The 19,128-nt window shown below is 33.4% G+C and overlaps 1 protein-coding gene across 1 annotated transcript; it reads right to left on the bottom strand.

Moving 5' to 3' along the window:
- Positions 1-18,121: 18,121 nt before the first annotated feature.
- Positions 18,122-18,907, bottom strand: LOC110636420 (uncharacterized). The gene has a single exon (XM_021786126.2). It carries the CDS (start codon positions 18,745-18,747, stop codon positions 18,400-18,402), a length of 348 nt encoding a protein of 115 aa, XP_021641818.1. The 5' UTR covers positions 18,748-18,907; the 3' UTR covers positions 18,122-18,399.
- Positions 18,908-19,128: the final 221 nt, after the last annotated feature.

A 19,128-nucleotide genomic window follows, 5' to 3' on the forward strand; every position in this document is an offset into this window, starting at 1 on the left:
TTAGGTTAGGTTGCTTGCAGCTGTGTGTTGCATCTCTAAATTTAATCAGATTCAACCATTCGTATATTGCATGCGTGGGTTTTTTATGCAATTGGATTCTGTGTTTGAGAATTATGATGCCTACATAGCTGATATTGCAACTTCTGAATTTTTATTTATTTTTTCTAAAAAAACTTATTTTTAAACCTTAAATCTTTTCAATTTTTTTTTTTTTTGGTTATCTTTCAGGCTTTTGAGCCCACAAACTCTTCAATTTGAAGATAATTAAGTCTCATATGTTGCATGGAAATTTCAAGGGAAATAGAAGATTAATTAATATATATCAATCATTTAAAAAATTTACACTCGACTTTATGGATATTTAAAAAGCTATGGAAATAAATTTTTAGCCTTTATATGCGTATCCTTGATAAAAATCTTAAACAAGATCAGAGATTAATTTCTATTTATATTTTACCTTTAAATCTCTTTTTAACTTATTTTCATATGGCCACTATTATTGCCAAACATTTTAGCTGTCAGTCGCATTCTAATAATGTCTGTTACCTAAAATATTATAGAAAAGGGTGAGGATCAGATAAATAAACTGTTTCATATTCTCATTTTGATGTTAGTCAACTAATGGATACTATAATGAAGATACTTTTAAGTTATCAAATTCCCCAATAGAGTGCCTGTGTAATAACCCATTGGAGAAATTCCATTTTTGCCAAACCCAATTGATCAATATTATTTATAGGAGCAAGATGGCTGACACAAACCAAGAAAGCAATTAGTACCATACCCAATGGAGCATAAAGTTGGAATGTGCAATCAAGTGTTGTTTTGGGCATTTTCTCCTCAAGAAATAACCTTTTTTTTATTTACCCTTTTTCTTGTTCTGCAAAAACCCTCTTCTGTTTTCCAAAACCTTTAACTTTCAATCAATGATTCTTCTGGCAACTCATTAATCCTCTTGCCTATGCTCCCAATCATGGTCTCTTGGAAACCCAGTTGCTGTGGTTTCTTGTCTTCAAGATTCAAATTCTTGGTCTGCTTCTGCTTGCCTTTGTCATCTCCCTTGTACCTCATGCATGATGATTCCTTTAGCCTCTTCTCGGTTCTGTGGTCATGCAAAGACCTTCCCATAACAGACCAAGCAAACTGGAACATCACACAAAGTTGCCAATTCGTAAGCTTACAGTTTTAAACTTTTTGGATTGTCGTAGTGTGCTTTTCTGTGTTTCTTGGAAAGGATTTGTGGTGAGGGGGCCATTGATATGAATTAGGAGAACAAAGACTAAAATAAAGAATCAAAAGCGCAAGAACAAGAGGCTGAAAAAAAATACTTAGAACAGAAAATAATAGAAGAAGCATATTAATTTATAATGCAAAAAGAATTGATGAGATCTGAAATTTCGTGAGATATTTAAAAGTTTTATTTATGGTAAAATGTCTCACATTTGAAATATATTTTATTTTAATTTTTCTCTTAATATAATCTGGTGTTTAATATATTATTATTATTTGTCTTCAAGATTAGGGCATATATTAATAGAATTAATTCATTATTTTTATTTTTAAATTTTACTTTTGTTAATATTGTGTTAGTTATAATGAAGAATGAAGATTAGAATGAGTGATTCACATGAGAAAACACTAAAAGAACCCTAATAACTAATGCACCACAATAATTGCAGCAGAAAGTACTCAATTCCTTTGGTGTTGCAAATCTTTGTTATATATTTTGCTTGTTGGAAAAAAAAAATTACAAGACTTGATTAATGATAAATTTAATATATAAATACGTGAATTTCAATTAATTTATAAATAAAATTTATTATATATTTTATATTTTGAATTCATAATAAATCGACGCAACAAAAATTTTCTTCATATTTTATTACATTTTAATTTTCTTATTCACTAGAAATCACCCTTCAATTGTGGCGCGCATCTCTCCCCTTAATTCTGGTTTCTGATATATAGTTTACACTCATATTGCATACCAATGTGACCTAACAATTTTAACAGATTTTCAAATTCATTAAATATAATTCTTCTCTTTTAGTACTGAAAAAAATCAACAGAAAAAAAAATAAAGATATATATATATATTTTTTATTCTAACCCTAGTATTGTGGACTCCACATATGTACTTTCATTTCGTGGAAATTTGATCGTCGCTCGGATCTGCAATTTCGGACCGAGTAGATAAGCTGTTGGACCCATTTCAGAACCGGGTCAAGCTATTGGACCCTACCATTTTTAGATGTTCTGGACGCGTTCCAGTTGTCAGATTTGACTTAAGTAAACTCGAACTCTACATTACTCAATTTTTGCCTTGTACTGGGTTAGAATAAAATTTATAAAATATTCATGGATGATAAGAAAATTACGATTCCTATTGCAATAGCCTTATAATATTGTTAAGGACCGCGGGGCAGGTTTATAGAATTTTTAAAGTTAGTTTGGATAGTTTTTGAAAAATATTAGTTTTGAAGTCTTATAATTGAGTTGTCTGATGTTGTAATTATTGCTTGGTTTAGAGGGCCTAGGAGGGGCCATATAATGATGATGAGATATAGGTTGAGTTTAGAAGTGTTATTTGAACCATTTTGCAAGTTGGGTAGGTCATAGGTATAGGGGAGACTCTGCCGGATTTTCAGCACAACTTAGGGTGTCTTTGGTCTTTTCTAAACTTGTATTGAGTCAAATATATTAAATAATTGCAATGAAATTGTCATGTGAGTTGGGACAGCCTTCCTCCTCCGCCCAGCTGCCGCAGTGACCACGATTCAAATTTATGAGTAAAATATTAATTTTAATTGTAATTTCGATATTATTATATCTTCAAGTATGCCCATGCATCACTTATAAATATGTATCTATGTAGTTAAACACTAGGCACGTTTTATATTGCATTCATAATTGTTGAAGTGCCATTGATGTTGTTTGTGATAATTTGGAGCAGTGTGTTTGTGTAGCGTGCGTGTGGTATGGTATTGGATATGGACAGGACGGGTAGACACGGCTTGAGAGACACTCGCTAAGACCCGATCCTTCGAGGTAGACACAGCTTGAGAGACACTCGCTGACAGAGGTTGGATTAAGAGGGCTGTATAGGGGATCAGTTCCCATATATGTATTACTTGACAGTGTTGGGTGTGTGAGTGCTCCAAATTGCCTTTTTGCTGTTATGATATGAAAATTAAGAGCTTTAGATAGCTATAGAGATTATGGTTAAAATTGATATTTTACTCTCTGAGTCGAACGCTCAGTCCTATTCATCTATTTTTCCAGGCTACAAGGGGATTATTTGTTGTGGCTAACCTGCTCTTCTTCTTCACATGTGCATTGATAGTATTTAATGTATTTTGTACAATTGAGTTAAATTTTAGACTCCACATGTGTTAGAAGCACTTATTTTTATTTTGAGCCTGTATTATAAAAGTTATGTTGGACCTGTAAAATTATTAACTGTATGCATGATGGGATTGGATGAGGGAGCTGAGCTCCCATTTGAGTTATGATATTTTGATTATGTGGAGGGTGAGCTGAGCTCCCCAATTTATAATATATTATGTTTACAGGTCGGGCGAATCAAAAACTCCCCGTTAAATGGTCCATTTTATGGCTGGACTCTATCCGGTTAAATTCTTGAAATTGGGCTCAAATGGGCCTTAGAGTTGGGTTGAGGAATAGTTAGCATTACTATGGGCTTCGGGGGCTTTAGGCTAGCCCAGGTCCTAGTACCAGTCCGGCCCATAGGTTGGATTGTGACAAATGTGGTATCAGAGTTAACGGCATTAGATTCATGGGAAAGTGTGCACCTAGAGTTGTCACATGTGAAGTATAGGATTCTGTTTTGTCTTTTATTTGTAATTTTTCATTTCTAGATTCTGCGTTATTCCTCGGTTAATATAAGAGTGCTTCAGTTTAACACCTCAGTTTTGTTAAGTACATAAAATTGTGAAATAGAGTTAGCAAACATGTTGAGGTCTGCCATGGAAATACGTTCTCCAAGAAACACTATATTTCTATTAGTATGGGTATAAGTGTTGTGTCTATCTGGTGCTAGGCATGAGTACATAAAGGTGAGTTTTGATAGTATAATTGCACTAGATAAGGGTGAGGATACCACTGCTGGCACTCGTCAGTAGATGACCCAGTCAAAGTAAGTTTATGATAATAGTATATTCAAGAGAGATAAGAGATTAGGAGACCTAGTCTGTCGGACGTATTGTAGTAACTATACAATTTTCTCGATGTCTGCTCTGTAAGCTGCAGATTATAGTACCGATATGAGATTATTGTGTAGAGCTGCGTTCATCCCCGTGGTGCTCTATAATGAGGGTATTTGCGGATGGCCTCTGTTTTGGTATAATTATGCCAGAACAGAGTTCTATATTTGCAGAGGAGTTGGGAACTTCTGGTTTGGGATCTAGAGCTAGAATATCGAAATGTCACAGTTGGGTGGTAACTAGAGTTAGTAACTCGATTACTCTAGCATGAGCTTGAGTTACATCAAGAGTTGCCATCAGACCAGAGGTTGCAGATTAGTTACAAAGTAAAGGTGACATCCATAGAGTGAGACCATCTAGTCTTCGGTATGGAATTTTGGATGGTTTTTGTAGTACGACAAACGTTTTGCTTAGAGCTTAGTGAGAATAGTATACCTTGTGTGTATCAGCAAGGTGTAAAGTACAACGCTACTACCTAAGGAAGGTCGAAACTATGAATTGATGATTTACAGAGCTATGATATGATAAGAAAGTCATTAATTTGACATGGTTTTGGCAAGGTGGTAAATGTAGTACCTTTGTTGCAATAAGTTAGGGTATAGTCCTATCTTTTCAGAAGGGATCGAAGGTTATTACTGATAATAATGACTTATGGAGTAGTATCCCAGATGGGATTGTAGTGTGAGATAGAGAGTTATTAGCTCAGGTGTTCTGGAGAGAGTACAAGTTCCATGTAGGAATTATAAGATGTAAGATCAAGATGTATGTAAGCCTTTAAATTGAATGACGGGTTTGGATACCTAGTATTTTAAGTTTCAGCTAATTAAATGGATATGAAAAATTAGAGTTGCTACAGATCTCCTCCCTAAGGTAGTAGGGGGTAGTATGTAGTCCAAAAGGTTAAGAATAGAGATCACGCAGGAGAAGTATGATTGCTATTCCCTAAGTTCATCCTTAGCTTCTTAATGCTTAAGACTAAAGTATACTCCAAATAAAGTAAAAGAAAAAGGACAAAAGTTAGCATCGATAAATCATAGAATATGTATATATAAATATATATATATATATAGATAGAGTGCAGTTCAAATGCAGTAGGAGAGATAGCCTGAATGCTAGTAGAAGTCTAGCTAGGGTAGTTAGAGGATCAATTCTGAGTAACATTGAGGTATAGATGACGTAGTAGGGATAGTGGAAAGGTATAAGTTTCTGATATGATAATCAGGTTCAAAAAGAAAATAGAGCTAAAGGATGGAAGAGTGAAAGTTCAGATTTGGGTAAGATAAAAAGAGTTGGCTAAAGAATAAACTGGAAAAACATATTAGGATAAGATTAGGAAGAATAGAGCCAAAATACCAAGGAGGTGAATGTGGTTTTAGGAAGGGTAAATGAGATAAAAAAAAAAAAAAAAAAAAAAAAAGATAGAGAGCGTAGAAAAGGATGGCATTAGGAAGAACATTGTTAAGTTATGGAACCCAGTAGTACAGGACTTAGAGCAGGTCATAATTGATGTAGTGTTAGAAGCTTGAGCCTAGAGCTTAGAGTTACAGGATCTGGATTAGACCTTATCTGTTTTTTATTCCCAAGGAAGGATAATGGGACAATGACATAAGAGCCCTTTTGGTTGTTGACAGTATAATGGAAATTAGGTGAGGTGTGCGACCAAAGTAGGTAGTAACTGTTGAGCGTGCTATGGTAACTTGAATTATATTGTCAGATAAAGAAGCAAGATCAGTAAGAGTAAGTTGGATAAAAGTCAACATAAGGGATATAAATATGCAAGATGAGGGATAATGTCACAGAGGCTTGATATTAAAAGTTAGAGTGGTGAGACCTAGAGTCAAAAATTGGAGTTAGACATATATTTTCAGTATGATCGATAAAATAATTATGTAAAAAAAAGAGTAATAATAAATAAATAAATAAATAATAGTATAATAATATGTAGCAGAACGCTAATAACGGTCAGAATATGACAAGATAGGTATAGGTGTAATTATAAGATATTGAGAAGTACATGAATTAGAGGAGTGATTATTGGTAAGATTGGAGTAGATCTGAAAGAATCTGTGAGTGCTTTTATCTTCTAGAATATAACTAAGTATAAGGAGCATTAGACAAATAATTATAAGTATGGAAGATAAATGAAGAGTAAAAAGGAAATAGTAAATTCTAAGATGATATGTCAGGCAGGACAACAGTATAATAAATGGTAGATACAATTGATATCTTGTAATAACGCACAATAATTACAAAAGAAATAATGAAACTAAAAAGGGAGACTAAGGGGCATGAGCTAAACAATGGTATACCATAAATAGTGGGAGAGCATTTCTCATTCTTTTCAAATTGGCTCGTATTTCGATTCTAGGAGATTATGTTAAGAAGAGAGGTCGTGTCAAAGTGACCCAATTAATTGAAAATTTGATGGGCGTTAATACATATCCAATCTTTTGAGGCGAAAATGACAATGATGGTGTACCTAATGTTAAGTATGAAAGAATGATCAGAGAGGTGATAGGAGTTAAATCGAGCTAGTTACTAGGGCTTACAACCCTTTTGAACTACAAGCTGGAGGAAGTGTTATTTGCTAATGAGTTACAGAGAATGAAATTATTGCTAATGGGAAAAGTTGAGGCTGAAGTTTGGAAAGCTATGGGCAGTATATGTGATTATATTAAAGAGAATAAACACGTGAAGTATCTTATTCAGAATTAAGGCATGGCACATATTTCCCACAACCATGTTAGTTCATATGGAATTTATAATTTCTAGGGCTCCTATCCATCCAGGATAAGCAATTTCCTACTAAGGCTGGTAGGGAATGATAATGTTCTGATAGGTAAGTTGGAAAAGGGGATACAAAAAGAATTTTCTATGGTTAATTGCAAGTGTTACGTAATGTGAAGAATGTGCTTGTAGGAGTCAATCGTAAAGTTAGAATTCTCGAAGTAATGGAACTAGTAATCAAGATAAGACTAAGAAATTAAAAAAAAAAAAAGTTAAAGTTGATGATGGGATGAACATGCTTCAAGGAAAAGATGTAAGGGTGAGATAGGACTAAGATTAAGGAATAAGTACAGCATGTTGAAAAGATATCAACGATAGCAGAAATAGGAAAAAAAAGTAGATAAGATCCAAAGAACAGGAAGAAAGCTCGGTAGAACTAGTTATAATGATGAGGATAAGAAGGAATAGGTATGCTAGGAACACACTAAGAGATGTTTGAAATAAGTTATTATGAGATGATAGATTAAAGAAGTAGTAAAGCCTCGATCTAAGTGCCAATGTGTCAGAAATAGGCCACATACTAAGAAGCTTTAGGAAGAAGTCTAGATATTTCCATTCCAGAGAAGGAGTATAATGGTGTACCTAATGTTAGAAGTCTAGATATTTCCATTCCAGAGAAGGAGTATAATGGTGTACCTAATGTTAAGTATGAAAGAATGATCAGAGAGGTGATAGGAGTTAAATTGAGCTAGTTACTAGGGCTTACAACCCTTTTGAACTACAAGTTAGAGGAAGTGTTATTTGCTAATGAGTTATAGAGAATGAAATTATTGCTAATGGGAAAAGTTGAGGCTGATGTTTGGAAAGCTATGGGCAGTATATGTGATTATATTAAAGAGAATAAGCACGTGAAGTATCTTGTTAAGAATTAAGGCATGGCACATATTTCCCATAGCCATGTTAGTTCATATGGAATTTATAATTTCTGGGGCTCCTATCCATCTAGGATAAGTAATTTCCTACTAAGGCTGGTAGGGAATGATAATGTTCTGATAGGTAAGTTGGGAAAGGGGATACAAAAAGAATTTTCTATGGTTAATTGCAAGTGTTACGTAATGTGAAGAATGTGATGGTAGGAGTCAATCGTAAAGTTAGAATTCTCGAAGTAATGGAACTAGTAATCAAGATAAGACTAAGAAATTAAAAAAAAAAAAGAGTTAAAGTTGATGATGGGATGAACATGCTTCAAGGAAAAGATGTAAGGATGAGATAGGACTAAGATTAAGGAATAAGTACAGCATGTTGAAAAGATATCAATGATAGCAGAAATAGGAAAAGAAAGTGGATAAGATCCAAAGGACAGGAAGAAAGCTCGGTAGAACTAGTTATAATGATGAGGATAAGAAGGAATAGGTATGCTAGGAACACACTATGAGATGTTTGAAATAAGTTATTATGAGATGATAGATTAAAGAAGTAGTAAAGCCTCGATCTAAGTGCCAATGTGTCAGAAGTAGGCCACATACTAAGAAGCTTTAGGAAGAAGTCTAGATATTTCCATTCCAGAGAAGGAGTGGGAAACGATAAAGTTGAATTAACTAGGTTATCAGGGAATACAAATACATTTGTCCTATAAGAGAAGAGACCCAGTTCACTTTTCAATATTGATAAGTGGTGTAGGGTATGCTTGACACTTGGATAGAGCTTTACATAACTAGTTACATAAGATGGACAGGAGCTGGTCTAAGGACCTTAGTAATGACACAAAAGAGATTGAAAATTTTAAGTATCATGGGAGTGAGAAGATTTATAGGTATTGACCATTGAGGTCATAGGACAAGTAAAGGTTTCGAACGAGATGTATATGATAGGTGCTACAAGAAAGCATTTCATAGGATACTATAGGGTAAGGAACATAAGTCATATTTTTGGGGAAGAGAGATTATCGAAACAAAGGAATGAGGATTGAAGTCACCAAGAGACACATTAGGGCGTAATAAAAGTGAGGTAAGCGCCAAAGTTGATTAAAGTTATCAGATATCAAGTCGAGAGTAGTGAAGTTATAATGAGCACTAGAGATGACAAAAAAAAAAGAGGGGTAAACGAGTAGTCAGATGTGATGGTTTAGACTCAGAAGGAGGATGGTAGCTGGCATACTACGTTAGATGGCATACTACGGAAAGATGTAAAATTTGTAATGGGTGATCGTGTTCTTGAAGGTTTCTCCTATGAAAAGGGTTATGAGATTTGGAAAGAAAAGGCAAATTGGCACTCCGTTATATAGGACCTTTTAAGATCATGGACAGAGTGGGAGCAGTTGCCTATCAGTTAGAGTTGCCACCAAACCTTTCTCATGTCCACCCAGTATTCCACATTTTCATGCTTAGAAAGTATGTTCCCGATCCTTCTCATGTGCTGCGACCAGACACAGTGGAGTTAAATGAGAATTTGATCTTTGAGGAGCAACTAGTAGCTATAGTAGACTATCAGATGAGACAACTTTGGTCAAGGCAAATCCCTATGGTTAGTCCTGTGGAGGAGTTAATCTATGGAGGAATGCACTTGGAAGTTAGAGCGGGATATGCGCAGCAAGTACTCATAAGTTTGATATGCAACTATGTGTCATTGTTCTGCCTTGTGTAAAATTCGAGGACGAATTTTCTATAAGGGGGGAAGAATGTAACATCCCTAATTTTTAAATATATATATATATATATATATTATTCTAACCCTAGTATTATGGACTTCGCGTATGTACTTTCATTTTGTGAAAATTCGATCGTTGCCCGAATCTACAATTTTGGGCCAAACAGATAAGCTGCTGGAATCATTTCAGAACCGGGTCAAGATTATAGGCTATTTTATTCTAACCCTGGTATTATGGACTTCGCGTATGTACTTTCATTTCGTGAAAATTCGATCGTTGCCCGAATCTACAATTTTGGGCCAAACAGATAAGCTGCTGGAATCATTTCAGAACCGGGTCAAGATTATAGGCTACCCCACCATTTTCAGACGTTCTGGACGAGTTCCAGTTGTCAGATTTGGCATAGGTAAACTCGAACTCTATATTACTCAATTTTTTCCTTGTACTGGGTTAGAATAAAATTTATAAAATATTCGTGGATGATAAGAAAATTACGATTCCTATTGCAATAGCCTTATAATATTGTTAAGGACTGTGGGGTAGGTTTATAGAATTTTTAAAGTTAGTTTGGATAGTTTTTGAAAAATATTAGTTTTGAAGTCTTATAATTGAGTTATCTGATGTTGTGATTATTGCTTGGTTTGGAAGGCCCAGGAGGGGCCATATAATAATGATGAGATATGGGCTGAGTTTAGAAGTGTTATTTAAACCATTTTGCAAGTTGGGTAGGTCATAGGTATAGGGGAGACTCTGTCGGATTTTCAGCACAACTTAGGGTGTCTTTGGTCTTTTCTAAACTTGTATTGAGTCAAATATATTAAATAATTATAATGAAATTGTCAGGTGAGCCGGGACAGCCTTCCTCCTCCGCCCAGCAGCCGCAGTAACCTCGATTCAAGTTTGTGAGTAAAATATTAATTTTAATTGTAATTTCGATATTATTATATGTTCAAGTATGCCCATGCATCACTTATAAATATGTATCTATGTAGTTAACTACTAGGCACATTTTAAATTGCATTCATAATTGTTGAAGTGCCATGGATGTTGTTTGTGGTAATTTGGAGCAGTGTGTGTGCGTGGCATGCGTGTGGTATGGTATTGGATATGGACAGGACAAGTTGTAACACCCTCCCGGTAGCAACTCCGTACATTCTACTGTTCCGGTGACCGGTGTCGGTCCGGACAGCTAGAACGTCCAGAAAAATATTTAAACTAAAGTCAGGAACCATAATTAACTCAAATATTAACAAGAAAAATTTAGTAAAAATTTTAGAAATAAAATACAACCAAGTTAAATGAGCCGGTGCCCAAGCGATGGGTAACCAGAGGGAAGTTGCGGTTCTCGCAACGAGGAGCCCTAGACCCGGGGAAAAATTCATAAAATAATTGTTGGGACTCCAGAGAAGGGTCATTGAGGTTCCTATGGCATTAGAATGCCAAGAAAATATTTAGAAAAATTTTTCAATCGGTACAGACAATTTTGACCCGTTAAGCCAAACGGAGGGCATTTTGATCATTTCGCCTTCAGAGGTGATTTTTGGCCGACTTGTCCAGTTGAGTAAATAATTATTATGATCTAAAATATGAATAAATATTGCTAAAAATTAAATTAAAATTTAGTAGAAAAGAAAAGAAAGAAGAAGGAGCTAAATTGGGAATTATGATGTCATGCTTAGGTAATAAAAAATGCTATGGCCAATCACATTAAAGCAAGACAATTAACATTCAATAAAAAGGGATAAATGAGGCAGAATTCCAGAAATTTCAGCAGCCCTTTCTCTCTTCAAAAAACGTCACCCATGCTCCTCCATTTTTGGTTCTTAAAAGCTTCAATTTCCATGCTTTCCTCACCCCAAAACCCTAAGTCACATTCACTAAAACTTGTCCATACCTCTTGGGGAAGTGTTTGGCAGCCTAGAAAAGGAAGGAAAGTGAAGTTTTAGCTTGGAGAAATCTGCCCTACAAGAGGTTAAAGTGAGGTTAGTGCCTACTTATATATATACTTCTTTGATTCCATGTTAGAAGCTTGAAATAAGTGAGAAATTGTAAATTAAATGAACATGAATTATGTGTATACATACTATGAATTTTCTGCAGCCCTTGTGAAGGAATTATTTTGATAGTTTTGATGGACTTAGAGTGAACTAGAGCTTATGTTTAAAGTGTATACATATACATATACAAAGAATGGAAGAGTTAAATAAGGAATTTGTGAAAACTCATATGGGAATTAGGGTTTTGAGAAGTGAAAAATTGACTTGGCTTAGGAAATTGTTAGAGAACCTTTTAATGGTCAATTAGTGACCATTTTAGGTATGTTGACCATGAATTGGACTAAAAAATAGTATAGCCAAGTGAATGTGTAGGCTGCCTTGTGAGTGCAGCAGAGTGACTAAAATTTCAGTCCACTTGCACAGCCATAACTTTGGCTGTGTAGGTCCAATTGATGTTTGGCCAATTGGATATGAAACTAGGCTTGTAATGGAACATTTTTGCTGAAGAAACCATGCCCAAAAGACTAAAGCAAGAGGACCAAAACTTGGCCCCAATCCGGATACCCTGCAAACAGCCCCTGCAGAATGACCAAATGAACAACAACTATTCATTTGGCCATAACTCACTGTAGATTTGGTCAATTGACCTGAAATTTTTACAGCAACAAGTTAAGACATAGAAAAACAACTTTCATGAAGAAACATACCCCAAATTATGACCAGAACCAAATCAAATCATTGAGCAAAGTAAAGTTTACTGTACTGAGATTTCCAGAATTTTCATTTGAGCAGCAATGTTTGGAGGACTATAACTCTCTCTAGAAAACTCGGATTTAGGCGATTCTTGAACCGATGGAAACCTAAGGTATGGTAGAAGATTTCATAAGAAGAAAGTTAGACCAAATTATGAACTTAACTTGATGAAATTACTGACCAAAGTTGGACCAAAAATCTGCCAGACCCAAAATCTCAGCATGAACAGTGCACGTGAACAGTAAACTTATTTTGGCCCTAACTTGAGCTACAAAACTCCAAATGGAGTGATTCAAAAAAAGAAATTCAACTAGACAAAATAAGGAACATTTTCTATGAAGGAAGTTTTGTCAAATTCCAACAGTAAATCGACCAATGAAACAGTGCAACTTCGGAGCACCAAAACCGAAAATTGGCAATTTTGCCAAAATGACCTAAGCTTTGAGAAAGTGACCAAAACAAACAAGTTTTAAATGAAAAATGTAGTATGTTTGAAGTGCCAAAGTCAATGTACATATTTTCTATGCAAAAGTCAACATTTTAGTTGACTAATGAAGTGAATAGTGACATGAAAACTTGAAATAAGCTTGGAAATGGATTTAGTAATTGATTCCAACAAGTTTTAAGCATAAAATGTGGTACATCGAGTGTTAAAACCTATGTAAATATTTTCTATGCAATAGTCATCATTTTTGTTGACAAATGAGGTGAAGAGGTACAACAAAACTTGAAATTCAAAATTTGAAATTAGAAATGCATCTATGGGACTTTAAATTTCAATTGGCAATTAATAATAGTAAATGTAAAACTCAAAATATGGGATCTTGGTGTAATTAGAATTAATATATCCATTAAGTATAAAACGGTCAACATTTTGGTTGACTAGTATGGTGAATAGTAATCAAAATGATTAGTGAATTAAGATGAAGACCTAGAACCAATTCTAAGCTTAAATGCTTAGAATTGTATGACAAATATGGACTATGCATCCTAGTCAAAATTGTTAAAAAGAAATTTAGGCCATAAATTTGAAATCCATGAAATATTCATGGATTACTTGAAACATGAAAAATAAGTCACCTAATTGATGTGAATAGATAGTTAGGGCATATATGCCCATCACAAATGGAATTCATAAAATATTAGTAACTCAACTTGAAATATAAAATTTGTAATTACATAAGTAGACTCTTGAATGTATAAATGAGAAAGGAAAAATGTTTTGAATACAATGGTACATGTGAACCATTGTTTAGAATTGGGATCAATATGAATAACATAATGAATGGATAAATAAACCATATTAATGTATGAATGAGACATTAGTTCTCATTATTGTAAAGAGGAGAAGTATTTTGAGTACAATGGTATAAAAGGATAATTGATGTGAATTGTGATCATATAAATGATCAAATGAATGTATGAATTATGATTGAAATTTATCATGAAATAATGAGGTCATAAAGCATAATATAATAATATTTTAAAGTATCAAATGCCCTAGTATACCTAACAAGATTGGTTTGGATAGTTTGGCATGCCAATAGGGTATTGTTTTAGCAGTACTGCGAAAGGCTTTATGCTTGTATTCATGGCTTTATGCCCGTATTCATGGCTTTTATGCCCTTATGCATGGCTTTTATGCTCGATTATGTGATATCATGGCTTTTTAGCCATACTGACTGCATACATGGTTGACGTTCTGCGTCCCATGGTATGACGCCCGAGGCAATCATGCGGTCCAAAGCCAACGACCCGTTATCCATCGATCGTCTAGTATAGGTTACTTGGGCGATCAATTAAAGTATTATTCAATTCAGCAGCTAAGTTAAGTTAAGTATAATGAAAATCCAAGACAATTAAATTAAGTATTAAATGAATAAGCAAAAGAGATTAGCAAAAGAAACATAACAAAAATATAAATTGCGTAATGCATGACTTGAAATACAATACAGATAGAATAAATTATATACCTGCTAGTATTACTGAAAAGTTATAAACTAAGCACTTCCAAAGAGGAACAAACTAGTATATAAGATCATTGATACTAGAAATACCATACCAAATTAAATTGATTCTTGAGTATCAGAATTATCATTTATTCCTTTCTTTACTTGTATATATTATTTCGGTTATATTATTGCACCACTAAGCGAAATGCTTAGCGCGATGGAATTGCTTCCTCAGTATCAAGGTAAAACCAGAGTATCATTGAGATTTTTGGAGTCGATCTGCGAAGTGTCGGAAGAGTTCAAGATTGTCACCTCCTCAAAGAATGCATGTAGATAGGGCTCATTTTATACATGTTATGTATATTGTTCATTCCTAGCACATTGCAAATTATTTGTATATCTTGTACAAAATAAACTCATGTAATTAACCTATGAATTATGGAAGCTATTCAAAGTAAGTATTTTAGTATGTGAATTGAATTTGAGTTATAATGAGATTATACTTGTGAATATTGAGATATTGAAAATCTAATGAGATTTCTCGAGAAACTGAAACCGTATTGAGATACATTATGTTTGAAAATTTTTGAGACTATTAAGTTTGAGAAATTGAGTATATATTGAAATTGTCTTTGTGAGTTCGGAAGAATCTGTAGTCCAAATTACAATGACACTTTGTCGGATTATCGTTAAAATTTTTTAAATTTCCAATTTAGTTAGATTTTGATAAAAGTAAAAATAGCCTAAATCTTCAATAAAGTTTTTGAATAAATAAATCAAGGACTGTAATAAAATCAGATAAAATAGAGTGCTTCGGCACACTGAGTGGCATAACTTGCTCGGCTACACTATAGTTGGGTAAGGGGTGTCACACAAGTAGACACGACTTGAGAGACACTCGCTGGGACCCGGTCCTCCGGGGTAGACACGGCTTGAAAGATACTCGCTGGGACCCCGCATTTGGTTTATTAAGCGAAAGTCCGGCTTGAGAGACACTCGCTGGCAGAGGTTGGATTAAGAGGGCTGTATAAGGGATCAACTCCTATATATGTATTGATTGATAGTGTTGGGTGTGTGAATACTCCAAATTGCCTTTTTGCTGTTATGATATGAAAATTATGATGATGTTGCATTTCACTCCACATAGTGCTTTAGCTTTAGATAGCTATAGAGATTATGGTTAAAATTGATATTTTACTCTCTGAGTCGAACGCTCACTCCCGTTCATCTATTTTTTCAGGCTATAGGGGGATTATTTGTTGTGGCTAACTTTCTTTTCTTCTTCGCAGGTCCATTAATAATATTTAATATATTTTGTATAATTGAGTTAAATTTTAGACTCCGCATGTGTTAGAAGCACTTATTTTTATTTTGGGCCTATATTATAAAAGTTATGTTAGACTTGTAAAATTATTAACTGTATGCATTATGGGATTGGATGAGCGAGCTGAGCTCCCATTTGAGTTATGACATCTTGATTATGTGGAGGGTGAGCTGAGCTCCCCAATTTATTATATATCGTGTTTACAGATAGGACGAGTCAAAAACTCCTCGTTAAATTGTCCATTTTATGACCGGACTCTGTCCAGTTAAATTCTTGAAATTGGACCCAAATGGGCCTAAGAGTTGGATTGAGGAATAATTAGGCTTACTATGGGTTTCGAGAGCTTTAAGCTGACCTAAGTCCTAATGCCGATCTAGCTCATAAGTTGGGTCGTGACATTCACTGCATGCATAAAACTCATACATCTCTTGATTTGGAAAATTTTAAGATATTTTGTCATTATTATTGACATTCAATCATTATTATTTCACCTACCCAAAGTTAATTTTTCCACTGATAAATCCTATGATTTGGCTGACAAAAAAATAAAATTCTAATTAACATTAATTATGTAATAAATTTAACAGCGTGTAGATAAGAAATAAAAAATAAATAAATAAAAATTATCTCCAATAAAATTAAAAAGATATGACCAACCACTTCTATCATATTTTTTAAATTTTTTATAATGTTTTTAAATTTTAAATTTATAATTTTCAGCAAATTACTGAGAAGAAATATTACAAAATCAATAAATAAAAAATAAACAATTCAGCCTCATTATATGCCTTATATCCTTTTTTTTTTAAATCAACATATTCAAATAATATTATAGATTTAGTTCAGCGGTGCATTACTAAAAATTGAATGAAAATTGTTCTTTGTGAAAAAAAAGCATAAATAAGCTATTTTGATGAAATTTACTATTTCATTAATTTGGAAATTTTTTATATATAAAAATATTTCTTAAAGCTTTACATTTTCAAGGAAAATTATTCAAGAACATATGTAAAAATAATGAGAAGAAATCCACAGATTTCACTTTCGAACAAAAGGATATTTAATCTCATCTAATTGCTCACCCCAAAGTAACTTAGGGTATATTTGACTAGAAATGCAAATACAATATAAAGGGGAGTATAATTAGATTTTTTTATTTTATGTAAAAAATAATAAAATATAAGCAACACAGCAATGAATATAATTTAATTTTAACTACATATATATTGAAATTGAAAAATCTAGATTTTAACTCTCCCCTCACTTAATTTATGTAATAAAAAAATAATAAAATATTAATATATATAATATCAAATTTTAATTTTACTCAACAAAATTAGTCCAATAAGAACTAATCTTCGTTATTAATCAGGGTTTGATTTTGTTTAAATGCATTAAGCTAATGTGAGAGAATGAACCCTTATTAAAATAATCAGTATAAAAAAACACTTAAGGCTATTTGGCATTACTGTTGAAACTGTTATTAAGAAAATTACTTTTAGATATACTAGTTAGAGAGTATTAAAAAATAATTTAAAATTAAATTTGATAAATTTTAATAAAAAAAATATTAAAATAACAAAATAATTTTTTCTAAACTATTTTTTATAACAACATCTAAAATGGTGTTTTTATTCAGAAAAACACTTTTGGACCTCTAAATACAATGCCAAAAGTTGACTCGAGATTACCTTAATTCAAAGTCTTATCCATGATTCAAATCTGGCCTTGCGCTCAAAACAACTGCATTCCAATTAATTACTACTTTATAATACTGTTAATTAAGATTATAAAAGCATCAGTATATAATTTGAAGAAAAGAAAGTAAAAAAACACAACAAGAATATTGTTGAACATGTAAAGACAATACTATGGAGGAAACTAAATAAAAAAGTAAAGTCTGAAACGTGTAAGCTTGGACAACTCGTCCACTAATCACTAAATAGAAATTAATTTTTTTTAACATTAATTCTTGACTAGCTAATTAACCCATGATCAATAAGCACCACTGAAATTGGAAGCTGCATTTTGGAAAGATGAAGGCAAGAAATATAATCATGCATGTCTCCTTCGAGACTTCGACCTATAGCATCTTAATTATATTGAAGTCAAGTAATTGTTAGCCAAATACTCAAATATCAGAAACAATTCTTGCCATGATGTGATTAATTACTGGTATTAAATTATATGGCTAGCACAAATTAAGTAGGAAACCATTAATCAATCAAGAATTAGTACCAATAAGTGGTCAGCTAATTAAAGATTTCAAAGAAAATAGATATCCATTCTTCTGCAAAAGATCTGCAGATAAATACATATTGATCTACGATTCCAAGTTCCTCAATTAATAAATGGCCAGACTATATATTAGCATTGGTTAATTTGTATCCTAATAATTAACATTAAGCATCATAACAACTTAATATGATAAAAATACAGCTTATGATGCCTAATAAGCTAGAAAAAGAAGAAGAAATCTCTACTCTTCTTGCAGAGAGTAAACTTAACCCACTGCTCTTAATGATATATTAAACCAAAATCCCATAATCAAAACTGTAAATATAAACTATATCATCATCATCCTTACTTCATCCATGCAAGAAATTATCATCAAGAACCCCTTCACTTATCAGTCATATGACAAGCAAAAAAGAAAACAAAAAAGCTTTGTTAATTCGATCTCCCTACAAAGCCAAAAAAAATTAGAAGGCTATATGTTTACAAAAATACTCTTTTATCCCAAAACCTCCATTAGGGTTTCTTCGATTACCTCATCTCATGATGATTCTTGCCTGCCATGTCTAATAACCTTTATCGGCTTGGTGTCCTTGTAAATGCTCTGCAGAGACCTGAATCTTTTCTTCCTTGGCCGTTCGATAATAAACTCCTCTTCTTTACCAAAAATCTCTTCAATCTTCTTCTTCGAAGTGATCTCATCTTGGCTGCTACGATCAAACGAGTCCTCATTGTCATCACAATTATTCTTGTTCTTGCTCTTCCTGTTAATGCTATTGCTGTTATCCTCATCGCTTAACTGCATCAACTGTTGAGCCGCGACCATTTCTGAGTCCGTTAAGACTTTGTGGATTCTATACAAGGATTGTAACTCCGCCATGATCATCATCAAGAAACAATCTCTCTTTCTCTATCTCTATTATGCTTCTTCGTTTCTTGATTCTTACTCTCCTGTAATTTATAATCTGGACGGTTTCTGTGGTTCAAGTGGTTGGCGTAGTGCGCGTTTAGAGAAGAAACTGCAGAGTTGGCGCTAAGAAGATGACAGGAAGAAGTCTAGATAATGCATACGAGGAAGCCAGCGATGTTATTTTATATAATATTTTTTTATTATTTTGTTCCACTACTTCCACTTCTATTTTAATACGTCACTCATCAACATCATACACCGTCAATTCAGTTTGTTGACTTTTCAAACACCAATCCCACGGCTTCACTTTTACAGAGATTATTATGTAATTTGGCTCCATATAAAATCATGAATTTTATT

Source organism: Hevea brasiliensis, chromosome 7 (genome assembly GCF_030052815.1).
Source record: "Hevea brasiliensis isolate MT/VB/25A 57/8 chromosome 7, ASM3005281v1, whole genome shotgun sequence".
In the NCBI taxonomy this organism is placed as follows: Eukaryota; Viridiplantae; Streptophyta; class Magnoliopsida; order Malpighiales; family Euphorbiaceae; genus Hevea; species Hevea brasiliensis.